Genomic DNA, 13,502 nt, shown 5'->3' with positions numbered 1-13,502 from the left:
ATACTGTGAAACAAAATCCCAAATAGTTCTGGACTTAGCAATCAAGTCCTCTAAGCCTGGAGGATATTTTGAACAGAAACAAGCTTCCATCTAAGCTGGTTACTTGCTTTTTCTGTAATAATGGGGATTACCTCCTTGATAGAAAGAAGGCTCATGTTACTTTTTGAGATTTACCTTTCTTACGTCCTTGAGTCTGTTAAGAATCAGCTCCTGATTGTCCAACACCATGCGCTGAACTGCAGACAGCAAGAACATTAACCATGTTTAAAAGCACTTCAAGTTATTATCAGGCTCAATAAACAAAAACCATTAAAAAAAAATTAGAGCACCAGAAACCAGGTAGGACATTCACAAGGCTACATTAACCTAATAAACCAACTTCATGATAATGCTCACAAAGAAAGCCAGTTATCAGGCCAGTATCCAAAATACAAAGATATTTACTTGGACGTGGCCAGGGCATCATCAGACTACTTCAGTGGCTTTATTTACCTCTCCATGCAGCCTTACAAATAATGAAGCACAAAGGGATGTGAACTTGGAGAACACCAGCTCAGCTCTTGCAGGGTCACAAACCTCTTGAGCAACTCTAGGCCTGTGTATTTTATAGTGCACACACATACCCTTGGACTATCTCAAGACTTGAATTGTTTCTTGTTTGGAGGCAGTGTCAGAGGGAAAGAGAAGGAAAAGCAGGGAGCCAATTGAACTTTACGATAAAATTTTATTAAGTACTGCACTTAAGACAATTACGTCAGTGTCCTGGGTTCGGCAGTGGCAGTCATGTTTTTCCTTTGTGTTGGCTGGTGCAGTGCTGTGTTTTGGCTTCCGGCTTGAGAGCGGTGTTGGTGAAGCCGATGTTTTCGGTTGTTGCTAAGTGATGTTTACCCTGACCAAGGACTCTGTGAGGCTCATGCTCTGCCAGGGAGGAGGGGAAGCTGTGAGGAAGCAGGGACGGGGCGCCTGACCCGGGCTAGCCGGGGAGGTATTCCATACCACAGCACGTCATGCCCGGGGTGGGGGGTAACTGGGAGTTACCCGGAAGGACAGGGGCTTCCGGGTGGAACTCGCTTTCTTGGCCGGTGGTATCGTATTCTCTTCCCTTGTTATTTTTCCCTTATCATTGTTGTCGGTGGTGGTAGCGGTGGTGATTTGTGTTGTACATTGGTTGCTGGACTGTTCTTGTCTCAACCCGTAGGAGTTGCACTCTCTCGATCCTCCTCCCCGTTCCTCCGGGAGCGGGGAAGGGGAGAGCCCCGGTGCGGAGGGGGGGGGGAGACGGACACGGACCTCGATTGTTGTCAGCTCGGCACCACTTACTGGGAGTGAGTGAACAAGTTACCTGACTGGGTTTAAACCACGACAGTCAGTTAAAGGCAGCTCCCCTAAACAAGCTTTTTGCCAAAGGGTCAATACCTGCCAGAAACCACTAATAAACTTTAGGTGATGATGAAGAAAGAGAAGGCAACCATATTCCCAGAGGACACCCAAGACCAGAACAATCAAACATCACTCCCAATGAAGTACTTCAGCATCATGTTGAAGTGCCATTTGTGAAGGCATTTATTGTTAAAAAATAACTGGGACTGTGTAAAAAGGGGAAAAAGCAGCTCCAGGAAGATCAGTTACAGACGTGCCTTTGGCCAATGCTCCTTTGCTTACCTTGCTTACTGCCCATAAGCACTTCCACCAATTTGAAATTCTCGAGGCACTCCGTCTGCCAAAAGATGCAACATGTAAATGTAGCTTCTGAATTAAATATAATTTTATCAGACATTTACAGTAATGTTATGGTTACACTGCACACACACAGAGCATGAAAAATTAAACAGTTTTAAACCAAGAATGATGTTCTCCTAAACCACTCCTCCTGACCCAGGAATAGTCATTTTACACATTCAGCCACACACACGATGTCAGGCTCCTCCTGTGCCCTTAACAATGTTGGCATCCTCACAGCCCAGTGGATTCATCCCAGGGTACTGAAAGAACTGGACAATGTTACCACAGGACCACTTTCCATCATTTTTCAGCCATCTTGGAAGTGTAGAGTCCAATAGAATGGAAGCTGGTAAGTGTTGTCCCAATTTTCAAGAAGGGTAAAGAAGACCCTGGTAATCATAAGCCCACCAATTTCACTTTAGAGTTTGGTAAAATTACAGAGACAGTTATTCTGGGTATTAGTGAAAGACACTAGAGAGACAGTGCAGTCATTGCCCATAGTAAGGGTCCACAAGGGGGAAAGTTCTGCTTAACCAACTTAATTGAATTTTATGACAAGGTCACCACCCATCTAGCTGACCAAGGGAATCCAGTAGGATATGGTGTTTCTGGATTTTAGCAAAGCTTCTGGTACTGCCTTTCACAGTATTCTGGATTACCTGTCCAGCGCATACCTAGACAAGTCTGTAATACATGGGTGAGCAGTTGACCTGATGGGTCAGGTGCAAAAGGTTACAGTAAATGGGATTACATCAGCCTGGCAGCCAGTCACCAGTGGGGCTCCCCAGGGCTCAATTTTAGGGCCACTGCTCTTAATGTTTTTATAAATGGTCTGGGATGCAGGAATTAAATACACATTAAGGAAGTTTGCCAATGATGCTGAACTAGGAGGAGCTGTGGACTCCCTCAAGTATAGAGACGCCTTTCAGGGAGAGGGACCTGGGGGTCGTAGTGGACAACAGGATGACCATGAGCCAACACTGTGCCCTTGTGGCTAAGAAGGCCAATGGCATCCTGGGGTGTATTAGAAGGGGGGTGGTTAGTAGGTCGAGTGAGGTCCTCCTTCCCCTCTACTCTGCCCTGGTGAGACCGCATCTGGAGTATTGTGTCCAGTTCTGGGCCCCTCAGTTCAAGAAGGACAGGGACCTGCTGGAGAGAGTCCAGCGCAGGGCAACGAAGATGATTAGAGGAGTGGAACATCTCCCTTATGAGGAAAGACTGAGGGAGCTGGGTCTCTATAGTTTGGAGAAGAGGAGACTGAGGGGTGACCTTATAAGTGTCTATAAATATATAAAGGGGGAGTGTCACGAGGATGGAGCCAGGCTCTACTCAGTGGCAAACAATGATAGGACAAGGGGTAATGGGTACAAACTGGAACACAAGAGGTTCCACTTAAACTTGAGAAGAAACTTCTTCTCAGTGAGGGTGACGGAACACTGGAACAGGCTGCCCAGGGAGGTTGTGGAGTCTCCTTCCCTGGAGACATTCAAAACCCGCCTGGACACATTCCTGTGTAACATTATCTAGGTGTTCCTGCTCGGGCAGGGGGATTGGACTAGATGATCTTTCGAGGTCCCTTCCAATCTCTAACATACTGTGATACTGTGTGATACTGTGAGATGTGGATAGGCCAAAGAGCTGGGCAATCAGCAGTCATATGAAGTTTAACAACAGCAAGAGCCAGATTCTCTACCCAGGACAGGATGATCCTGGTTATAAATACAAACTGGGGGAGCAGAGGCTGGAGAGCAGCCCTATAGAAAGAGATCTGGGGATGTGGGTTGATGGCAAATTGAGTATGAATCAACATGGTAGCCAAAGAGGCCAGCCATGCCCTCATGTGCATGAAGCACATCATAGCCAGCTAGTCGAGGGAGGTGACTGTCCCACTGTATGCTGCACTGGTGTGGCCCCACCTTGAGGCTTTTGTGCAGTTTTGGGCCCCTCAGTTTAAGAAGGACATCACACTAACAGAGTGTGCCCAGAGGAGGGTGACCAAGGTGGTGAAAAGCCTCAAGGGTCAGGCTGAAGAAGAGCACCTGAGGTCACTTTGTTCAGCTTGGAGAAGAGAAGGCAAAGGGGTGATCCCATCACAGTCAACATCTTCCTCCAGGCAGGCAGCAGAGGGGAGGTGCTGATCTCCTCTCTCTGGTCACCCTTGACAGGGCACAGGGAAATGAAGCAGCATCAGGGTAGGTTCAGATAGGACATTAGGAGAAGTATCTTCATTGGGAGGTGGCTGGTCACTGAAACAGGTTCCCCAGGGAAGTGGCACCAAGCCTGTCACAGTTCAAGGAGTGCCTGGATAATGCTCTTAGTCAGTACAATTTAGTTTTAGGTAGTCCTGTGAGAAGCAGGGAGTTTGACTCAATGAGCCTTATGGGTCCCTTCCAACTTAAGATATTCTAGGATTCTATGACTTTCTTTGCAGAGCAGTGGAAAGAAGTAGGAGAAAAGCATGATCATCTTAACACTGATCTCCAGTTTCCCAACAACGTAAGATTAGCAGTGTAGTTATACACAAGTGTATTTTAAATATCTCAAGACATAAAAAGCCATAAGAAAATATACTGCATGCCAAGAAACATTGTGTTCATGCTAGTAAATCTGCTTGACCCAGAAATACTGACAGTAACTTCCAGTACAGAGCAACCAGATGTACCATCAAGACTGCAGAAAGTTTTGAGCATCATTCCAATCACAAGAGATCATCTACCAAACATGAACAGCATTCACAATAACTGTGTATTGACTGATTATAATTTCTCTAAAGAGAAAAAACATACACACCCCACTTCAGGATCACTCAAGTGGTATATGGACATGCTTACTATCTTTCATTTACCTGTTTTCCAAGTAATGGAAGCACTTCCTTGATGACAGTCTGTGTAGTGCTATCCTTATTTACTCGTAGAGAAACATATGCCATTCCCACCCTAAAGAGAAAAGATATACTATTTTAGGACAATCATTTGACCTATCCTGTCTGTACCTTTTTTACCTAAGTGGCAAATTTTCTACGGGGATAGGCAGAAATCTGTATTGAAGAAAAGTTGTTCACTGAGGCTCACGGCAGATGCAATATTCACCCCACAGAGAAGCAAAGACTTTCATCTCAAGGAAATGATCATTTCAATTGTGGCAATTAATTTCTTTCTATACACAGAATTATCTGCAAGTCTTTCATAAAACCTGGCAATGTAGTTGCATTAGTAAAATGAACAAATGTTTAAATTTTTTACCACTGCTCTTAAGAAATGAATTGGTTACCAGTCAGTCTTGTTTCCACTGCTAAATATGCTTAAAATATATATTGTCTCAGTAGTAGATGGAACAGAGTTTTTTCCCTTGATTTTTTCCTTCTATTCTCATATCAGAAGTTACACTGAATTCTTCCTACTCAGTGTTTCTTCCAAACAAAAAAAGAAATTAAATCAAGCTTTCAAGTGGCATGTGTGTGTCATCATTTGTTTACAGATGGCATTCATGTAAAGCTGCATCTTCTTGGCTGAACACACGACAACAGAACTGCACAAGCTGTATGTTCCATGCATGTAAAGAAAAGCACAAACATGTCTCCATGCACAGAAATGAATAGTATGTATCTTCCTCATTCAGAAAAATAAACAGAAGAATCTTGAAATACAGAAGAATAAACTACATTCCGTTATACTTGTGCAACTTCAGTAACTGAAACACACTGGAGACTACAGACGACAACTGTAGCCAACGAGAATAATCTTGTGATAAAAACCACTCACTTCAGCCAGGCAGGATAAATTCTGATCACTTCCTCATCCTTTGGTTTGGCTCTGATGATCCAAGCTTCAGGAACAGATTCGTGGAATACTGAGCTCAAGTTGCTGTCCTCCACAGCATCGTTCCTGTTGATAACATCATCAGACAGCAGCGCCTGCTGTGTAAAGGTCTGAAGCTCATACTCCTGCTGGTCATCATTTATGTAGTATGCCCTCAAAGCAGCCTCCTGCAACACAGCAAGACAAATTAACATTTCCTTGAGAAGACACCATTAATACCTGTGTAACCACAGACATTTATAAATATCTTACATATGGAATGAACCTTTAATGCATGTTTTAACCACAGTATGGTGGATAAATAGCAATGGCAGCAAACAAAACGAGCAAAATTTTAAAAACAAATTTTAGTGGAATATACAAAAGAAAATTTGAGATATCAGTGGATTTGAACATAGCCCATGGTATTTCTGTCAAATGGTAGTCAAGTCCTACATGACAGATTGAATGTAAAACTTCAGTGCCAATAAAGCTATACTCACTGCATGCAAAATTAATTCAACAAGGAAAATGGTAAATTACACTTGGTTATGCCTAACAACCTTTGTGCACTAAGGGGATGCGGAAAATTAGGAACTTGTCAGCCACGAGTCTGTCCTGAAACCACAAACCTGTAAAGAAGAAAGGTAAGGCCGGTCCTTGGAAGATGCAAGCAGTCACAGGAATTTTACATCCACTACTGCCCAGTAAGTCAGCTATGAGAACTGGTATGAATCTGCCCTGGTATTATAAGCAGCAACCTGATAAAATGGGCTTTAAAAGCAAATAGTACTCCTAAATAAAAGTGTTTTCAGCACTGTTTACCATTTTCCTTCAAGATCTTTGACATGCAGAACACTACAAATATTTTCCAAAACTCCTGTTGATTTTGAACACAATATCAAGATAAAATCTTAATGACCCATATGTTTAAATTGTCAAATTCTGATGTAATGAATTCTTCAGACTCCTGGGCCAAGTCTTTGAGTTCTCACCATGCTTAATTCTACTGTGCACCACCCCCTACCCTCCCTAGGCTTTATATCTGCGCTCCATGGGGTCTCTGCCTAGCCCAGTAAATTAAGCTCTGTACAGAACATTTGACTTAGTACTGAGTCATGTTTCCACCCCCAGACAGAGGACTAGAAAAGCTAGGGAGTGGCAATAATGTGATTGATAATTCACTACTTTTACAGCCAAGGAGTGGAGGTAACCATAGGATGCTTCAGTGTTCAAAATGGATTAACTGAAGTGCAATTAACAGTGGCTGTCCAGTGTCAAACAACTAACACTACAGAAGAAGAGCAAGACCTAAGGAGCTGATTATCCAGTACTGCTCACATAAGTAAAGTTAAGACCTCAGAGTCACACAGGGAAGGAGAATGACTGCTTAATGTGTGATACGCTGTGGTCCCCATTATGTTATGGATATGTAGGCCACCACTTCTTCAGATGGTCTAAAATAAAAGTGCTACATGCAGAAGTCAAATTAGATTGTATTATTATAGCCCATTTACAAATTTTGTTGTTACTGAGTTACATCTGTAAAACTTTTAGCTCCTAACAATTGTAATGTACAGTCATGTGCCCCTTTATCACACTGGAATATCGACATCCACCGGGCATCTTACCACAACTTCTTCATTTTTTGCAATCCTTGGAACTGAGATCAGCCGAAATTGGTTGCGCTTCACGGCATCGTTCCCATCAAATATCTTCAATGTCTGTTTACCTGAATGAAAACAATTACTACATTTCAGTAACACACCCCTCAAATCATAAAGCTACCTGAATAGGAAGCATATAATGAAACTACAAAACCCCCTGCATTTAATCTACGGAACTGCTTCTTCATCACAAGCTTTGAGGCTGAATATTTTTGTTTTTGTTCTGTTACTTTTAATTTAGAACGAGGGAGGAAAGCAGGAAAAGTGTTTCAAATAATCACAGCTTTATCCTGTCCTTTGATGTAAGTGTTCATATATAACTATACTGCTCATGTTACCTCTTTTTCATCCTCACCATTCATGACTGCTTTTACTATTGACCAGTTCAACAACATGAAACCAAGACAGAGTGCCATCACCTTCAGAACAGCTCCCAAAGCACTGCAAGTTCTGAGAGCATCCTTCCGAAGAAAGTCTTTAAAATAGCTGGTGAGCTGTACAGAAACAGGAGAAAATGCAGGAACAAGAGAAAAACTACAAGAAAGAAGTACAGCAAATGAAGAACCACAACTCTTTGCTGTGTTTCATTTCACTAAAGCCTTATCAAATGCTCAAACCACAGAGCTCAAGTTGTTGCACAGACATCTCTCAAAGGGCGAAAAGTTAAGCGTTTTCAGGTTTGACTTTCGCAAACCTTTTGCAAACATGAGCTAAGACTCAAGTCCAGAACAATCCAATGTATGACAAGTTTCTCTCATAAACGTCCAGTATGTGTCTCCTTTCAGTCTATGGCAAGGAATTAATCAATCCAGACCAAAGAGGAGATTCCAACAAGACAGACCTTGTGTCCTCTCCTGATCACATGTTTATGAAGAGACCTGATGGGCTGTTCAGTTTTGCAGGTTCTGTCATGCACTTCCCACAGAGCCCATGCTGTACAACAGACGTGACTGTTATCCATGGTCAGAATTTGCCCTTTGTATTTGCAGCAGTGGACTGAACTGTTTACAAGTCACAATGAACTGTTTACTGTAACACTACGTTACTGACTGATCTCACAACAAATCTGTACAGCTGTATACATCATGAAGTAATAAAATCACTAGAAGGTATCACTTGAGGACTTGAAATGCTAGAAGTATTAACCGAAAGCTATGTACACCAGAGGTACTGTACACACAACAGGTTAATCATGCAGTTTGTTAACACACATTGTAAAGGAGAGATATGTCACGTGCTGGAATCTACTTCCATCCTTTTCTTAGAGCCTGGAAATACTTTGTAGTACAGCAGAAGGTACTGAAAGACTTTTGCTCTCAAATAATGGCATCTAGGGTCAAATGACCTCAATAACAAAGTACCATTTGGCATAGAAGGATTAAAAAGAAGAGCTGGAGAAGCAAAAAACCACAGCACTCCTAAGTGATGGTAGAAAAAAGCAAGCTAAAATCCCAGAAAGAAATGTGCATCATTTAGTATCTTAGTACTGCAGTGACAGATTAAAAGGGAAAGACTGCAGTGAGTAACTGCAGTGATGCTCTGCAAGCTGCCTAGAGCCTGAAACTCAGGTACGCTGTGTCTAATCCACCTATTACTGTCTCAGTGTAAATTCTGTCACTTCAAACAAAGGCAGACTGGTACAGAACTAAAGGTTCATCCAACACTATGTCTGAAAACAGTCTTTTAACATGAGACTCTAACCCTCAAAATCAAATCCTGCTACCTTCATTCTCTTTACCTTTATTTCTCATTATTCGGAGATGTGACAGCTACAGGCTTTGTTTTTCAATTTAGACTGGTCCACTTACTAAGCCCCTTCAAGTGTGAGAGCAGCGGGGATGCTCAGAGCTCTGCCTCACAGCAAAGTGGCCAACAGCATTCAGAGCTGCATTAGTAACAGTACTGCCAGCAGGCTGACAGAGATGATTATTTCACCCTGCTGAACCTGACACCTCATCAGGAGAGCTGTACCCAGTCCTATGCTCTTCAGTACAAGACAGACACAGATGTACTGTAAGGAATGAAAGGAGGGCCCAGGAAGATGATAATGGGTCTGGAGCATCTCTCAGATGAGGGGAGGCTGACAGAGCTGGAAGTGTTCATGCTGGAGAATGAAGGATCAGGGAGAGGGGTGCCTTATTGATATGTATAAGTAATTAATGGAGGGTGTAAAGGTGAACAGACAAGAGGCAATGGAAACAAATAAAAATTAATAAGTAAATAAAAAAATTACACAAATAAAAAAAACACCCAACAAATTACATTTAAACCTAAGAAAAAAAAAATTTCTACTGTGAAACTGTAAACAGGTTGTCCAGGGAGGGTATTCAAGTCTCATCCTCAGAGATATTCAAAACCCAACTGGACATGACCCTGAACATACTGCTCTGATTGACCCTGCATGAGATGAGCAGCGGGTTGGCCTAGATAATCTCCATACTGTCTCCTATCTCAGCCTGTGAAGGGGTACCCCTGTACAAGGGGTGCTTGTACAAAGAGAGGAAGATAAAAAGTTAAGATCACAGATTCACAACATAGTTGGGTTAGATGGGGCCTTCAAAGATCATATAGTTCAAACATCCTAACATGGACCTCTTTCACCAGATCAAGATTGCTCAAAGCCCTGTCCAACCTGAGCTTGAACACTTCCAGTGATGGGGCATCCATAACTTCTCTGGGCAATTTGTTCCAGTGTCTCTCCACTCTCACAGTAAAAAAAATTCTTATTAACTATGTTCAGTCCAAATCTGACATTTCCTTAATTTCAAAACAGTTGCCCCTTGTCCTGTCACTACAGGCCCTGGTAAAGTCTCTCTACAGTGTTCTTATATGCAACCTTGAATTACTGAACAGCTGCAGTAAGGTCTCCCTGGAGCCTCATACTCTTCAGGCTGGACAAACCTGACTCTCTCAGCCTTTCGTGAAGGAATGGACATTTCAACCCTCAGAGCCCATTCCTTAATCCTGTCAGGGTCCCTCTGGATGGCAACCCTTCCCTCCAGCAAACTAACTGCTCCACTCAGTTTGGTGTCACCCACAAGCCTACTGAGGGTTCACTCAATCCCACTTTCTGTCACTGAAGATAATACATAGCACTAGTCCTAGTATGGGCCCTTGAGGGACACCACTTGTTACTGGTTTCCACTTTGACATTGATGTGAAAGCACAAATGGTTTAAGCAGGAAGCAAAGGAACTAAAATCCTAAATGAAAGTCACATTGAAAAAGTTACTTCCTTTCTAAATAGTATCTACAACATGACCGATCTTCAGGCTTCCTGTTTTGCAGGTTTATTTCTGGCTCCTGTCAAGAAGAATGACCTTTGGAAGCACAGCTCTAATTTCTTCTTTCCTATATGACTGTTCCTCAAGTACACTTTTGAGAGTAGTTAGCTGAAACCATTTGCAACATCTGTTTAAGGAAAATAATCACACAATTTCCACATGCAATGTATACTCTTTACACACTGAGAGTGAATTATTCTACTAGAGAAGTCAGCTTGGGATACAAGATATGATACATTGGAACTTTCCAAGTATTTTTTTAGATATGAAAAGTACGATTACCAAGGTGATTTTACCTTCTCAATTTTCCAATTACCAACTTCATGACAGCGTCTGTTGTCAGGTTGTTTTAGTCATAAGGAACATTTAAATATAATCCACTCTCATTTCTGAAGGACCCTTGAAACGCTACCACATTGTCTTGAGACTGTACACTCACCAGAAAGTGTTCCACTGCTTTAAACCCTGCTGGATTAAGTGTAATTTTTTTAGAAGCAGATTTCTGTCAGAGTCATCTCCCTGGTGACTTTAGCATAGACAAATTTTAACCGAAAGACACACTGTGTCTTGAGCAACATTCTTTAGGGCTAACACGACTTGAGAAAGCACAGCAAATGCTGGTTACTGACAGCACAGCCGATGTTGAGTATGAACTTTCGTAACATTATCAAAATCTCTACTGTTTTCTCTAGCAATCCAGAGGGTAGACATCCATCTGAGAATAAAAACATTTGTCCAAGTTTTGGTACTTGTTTTTATTCAAACTGCCTTTGTAGTCTGCTCTTATTAGATACTAGCTGGCCTGAGAGAATCCCTAGCAATTTAACTGGAAATTTTTTTACAAGCAATTTGCTTCTTAAGAACAGCCAAATGTTGCAAAAAGTTGGCTTGGTTCTTAAAATAAACCGGTTTGCAAGGAGGGGTTTAGATCCGCAGACCAGTAGTAATGTTCTTAGCTCAAGTACATTCCTTAGCTAAATAGACAGGATGCTCAATCCTGCTTTCCTTAATGTAATCTTTCATACAAACCAAGCTCAACTGATTAGCCAAAAATCATGTTTAACTTCGTCATTGCCCTCCTCACAGGGGTCACTTTTACTCCAACCTGGTGAAAGATGATGGCTTTCTTGCACATGAGCTTCTGGAGACACATTAACAAAAGAACAAACAGCTACTTATTTGAATTTAAGTCTACATACCGCTACTTAGTATAAAAAATTTTTGCTAATATGCACCAGATGCAGATTAAAAATTTGGTATTTAAAGGAGTTACTGCCCGTTTCATAATACTGACAATTTATTGCTGAATGTATTTTAACTTTTCCTGTTTCATAAGACTATACAGTATCAGTTTTTCTCCTGAAATACACTTTTTTTTTTCCTTATCATGGGATACCGAGTTGAAAAAAAGCTTGTTCTTTATGCACATGCTATTCAGGGCGAAAACAGCTACAAAAAGGTCAACTCCAGGCATAATTTACAGAACTATGGAATTTGATTTGGGAGGCTAAGGTACCAAATTTTCCTGGGAAAAGTATCAACAGCATTTGATGAGTCCAAAGTTCATGTCCTTTGACTTCCAAATCCCCACAGATGGGACTTAGTTCTGAAAAGACTTATGTGCAGCTTGTGGCAGAGAGGAAAATGTTGCCATCCTGAATGTTTTTTCCACCACAGGCCTACACCAAACATATTGGTGGAATTTACTCTCAAGAGACACTGCTTTCCAAGGACCATTCTTACAAGAAAAACTTGTGCTATCCCTTTCTGCTTTCTGCTCTTCTTCTCTAGCCGGTGCTACTTCCACTGCTAATTCCCACTGCTAATTCCACTAATTCCACTGCTAATTCCCACTGGCAAATTTTGGTTTATTTCAGTATTACTATTCATAACCTACAAGGCAGCAATAAAACAGGTACGAATTACGTACTTTTATTGGTCTTGAAGAGAATCTTTCAAAATCCCGGACTGGTCTTTCTCTAGATGTTCCTCCACTAAGAGAGCCATTTGCAGGTGTTTCACATCTCTGAACTTGTTTTCCAAACATCTGCCATGTGTATCACCACTTGATCTAGTTTCACCTGTTTCTCCCTCCAGCTTTAGGGCTCGAAATCAATTTAAGTGATGTTTCAGAGGAACACGTGACATGCTTAGTTGTCTGTATGCCATTTTAGCTGAGTACAATGACTCGTTTTATGAAGGCCGAATGTTTCGTAAGTATCTTTAAAGGATGAAACTCTCAAATCCATACAAGCGGTCCTTGCTTCTTCCTGAAAAGTTTGCTCCCGCTTGCAGAATTACAAGGTCTCCTTCATAATGTCAGCAGGTTTTGGACAAAACATAAGTAAGCACTAAGCCGATGACTCAGGTTGATCTAATGCAAGGACATTTCATATTTCTTTCTCAGCAGGTGCACAGTGACCTGGCAAAAGAGGGGCTGTGGAAAATAAGTTTACTGGCAGCACCACAGCCCTCACTGCTCTCTCAGACAGGTTCCTCTAAAACCTCTTTCCAAGAGGTTTTATTTTGATGGCTGCATTTTGTCCTGAGGAAGATGGGCACATTTGGACTGGACAGTTAGCATGCAGCCAGAGTGCTGAGAGACACTCAGGGCAGGGAGATTCCCAGGAGAGGCCCATGCTCTTCATGTGTCCTTGTCTGATAAATGGGTTGCACACACGGAGAACTAGAAAGGCTGTTGAGCGCTCAATACACCTCCTGAAATATGTCTGTACACATATCCATTGGGCTGCTACGGAGAAACTGTACTCAAGCATCAAGACTAGCAGAATGTTAAAGCAAAGAGAATGCACAATCACAGAAACAACTCACAAAGCACGTATCTTCATGTCATTCTCAAGCATCCACAGTTAAATTTTTAATCTGGTAAGCACTGTCATAAGGACCCCTAAGGCAGAAAATAAATTAACACTAGCTAATAACATTTGCGAGTATCTCTCCATAGCCTCGTGTCAACAATGCTACAGAAAGACAGATTTTTTCCGTCTTTCTTCTGAATAGATTTTCCATAAA

General features: G+C 41.9%; 1 protein-coding gene across 2 annotated transcripts in view; it reads right to left on the bottom strand.

The window, feature by feature from the left end:
- The window catches only part of DGKQ (diacylglycerol kinase theta), an 81,904-nt gene that overhangs the window by 23,230 nt on the left and 45,172 nt on the right, over window positions 1-13,502 (bottom strand). For both annotated transcript variants that reach the window (XM_061468742.1, XM_061468743.1), the window contains exons 8-12: window positions 7,151-7,251; window positions 5,484-5,707; window positions 4,568-4,658; window positions 1,663-1,717; window positions 175-236 (exon numbers count right to left, since the gene is read on the bottom strand). In XM_061468742.1, coding sequence (XP_061324726.1) covers window positions 175-236; window positions 1,663-1,717; window positions 4,568-4,658; window positions 5,484-5,707; window positions 7,151-7,251 — 533 coding nt within the window. The remainder of the gene's footprint in view (window positions 1-174; window positions 237-1,662; window positions 1,718-4,567; window positions 4,659-5,483; window positions 5,708-7,150; window positions 7,252-13,502) is intronic.

The sequence above is a fragment of the Pezoporus flaviventris genome, unplaced genomic scaffold (assembly GCF_033815535.1).
Source record: "Pezoporus flaviventris isolate CSIRO_AGI_PZ_B2104156 unplaced genomic scaffold, CSIRO_AGI_Pfla_v1 ptg000050l, whole genome shotgun sequence".
Lineage (NCBI taxonomy): Eukaryota > Metazoa > Chordata > Aves > Psittaciformes > Psittacidae > Pezoporus > Pezoporus flaviventris.
Note: the sequence above shows the minus strand (reverse complement) of the source record. Positions and strands in the feature narration are given on the sequence as shown.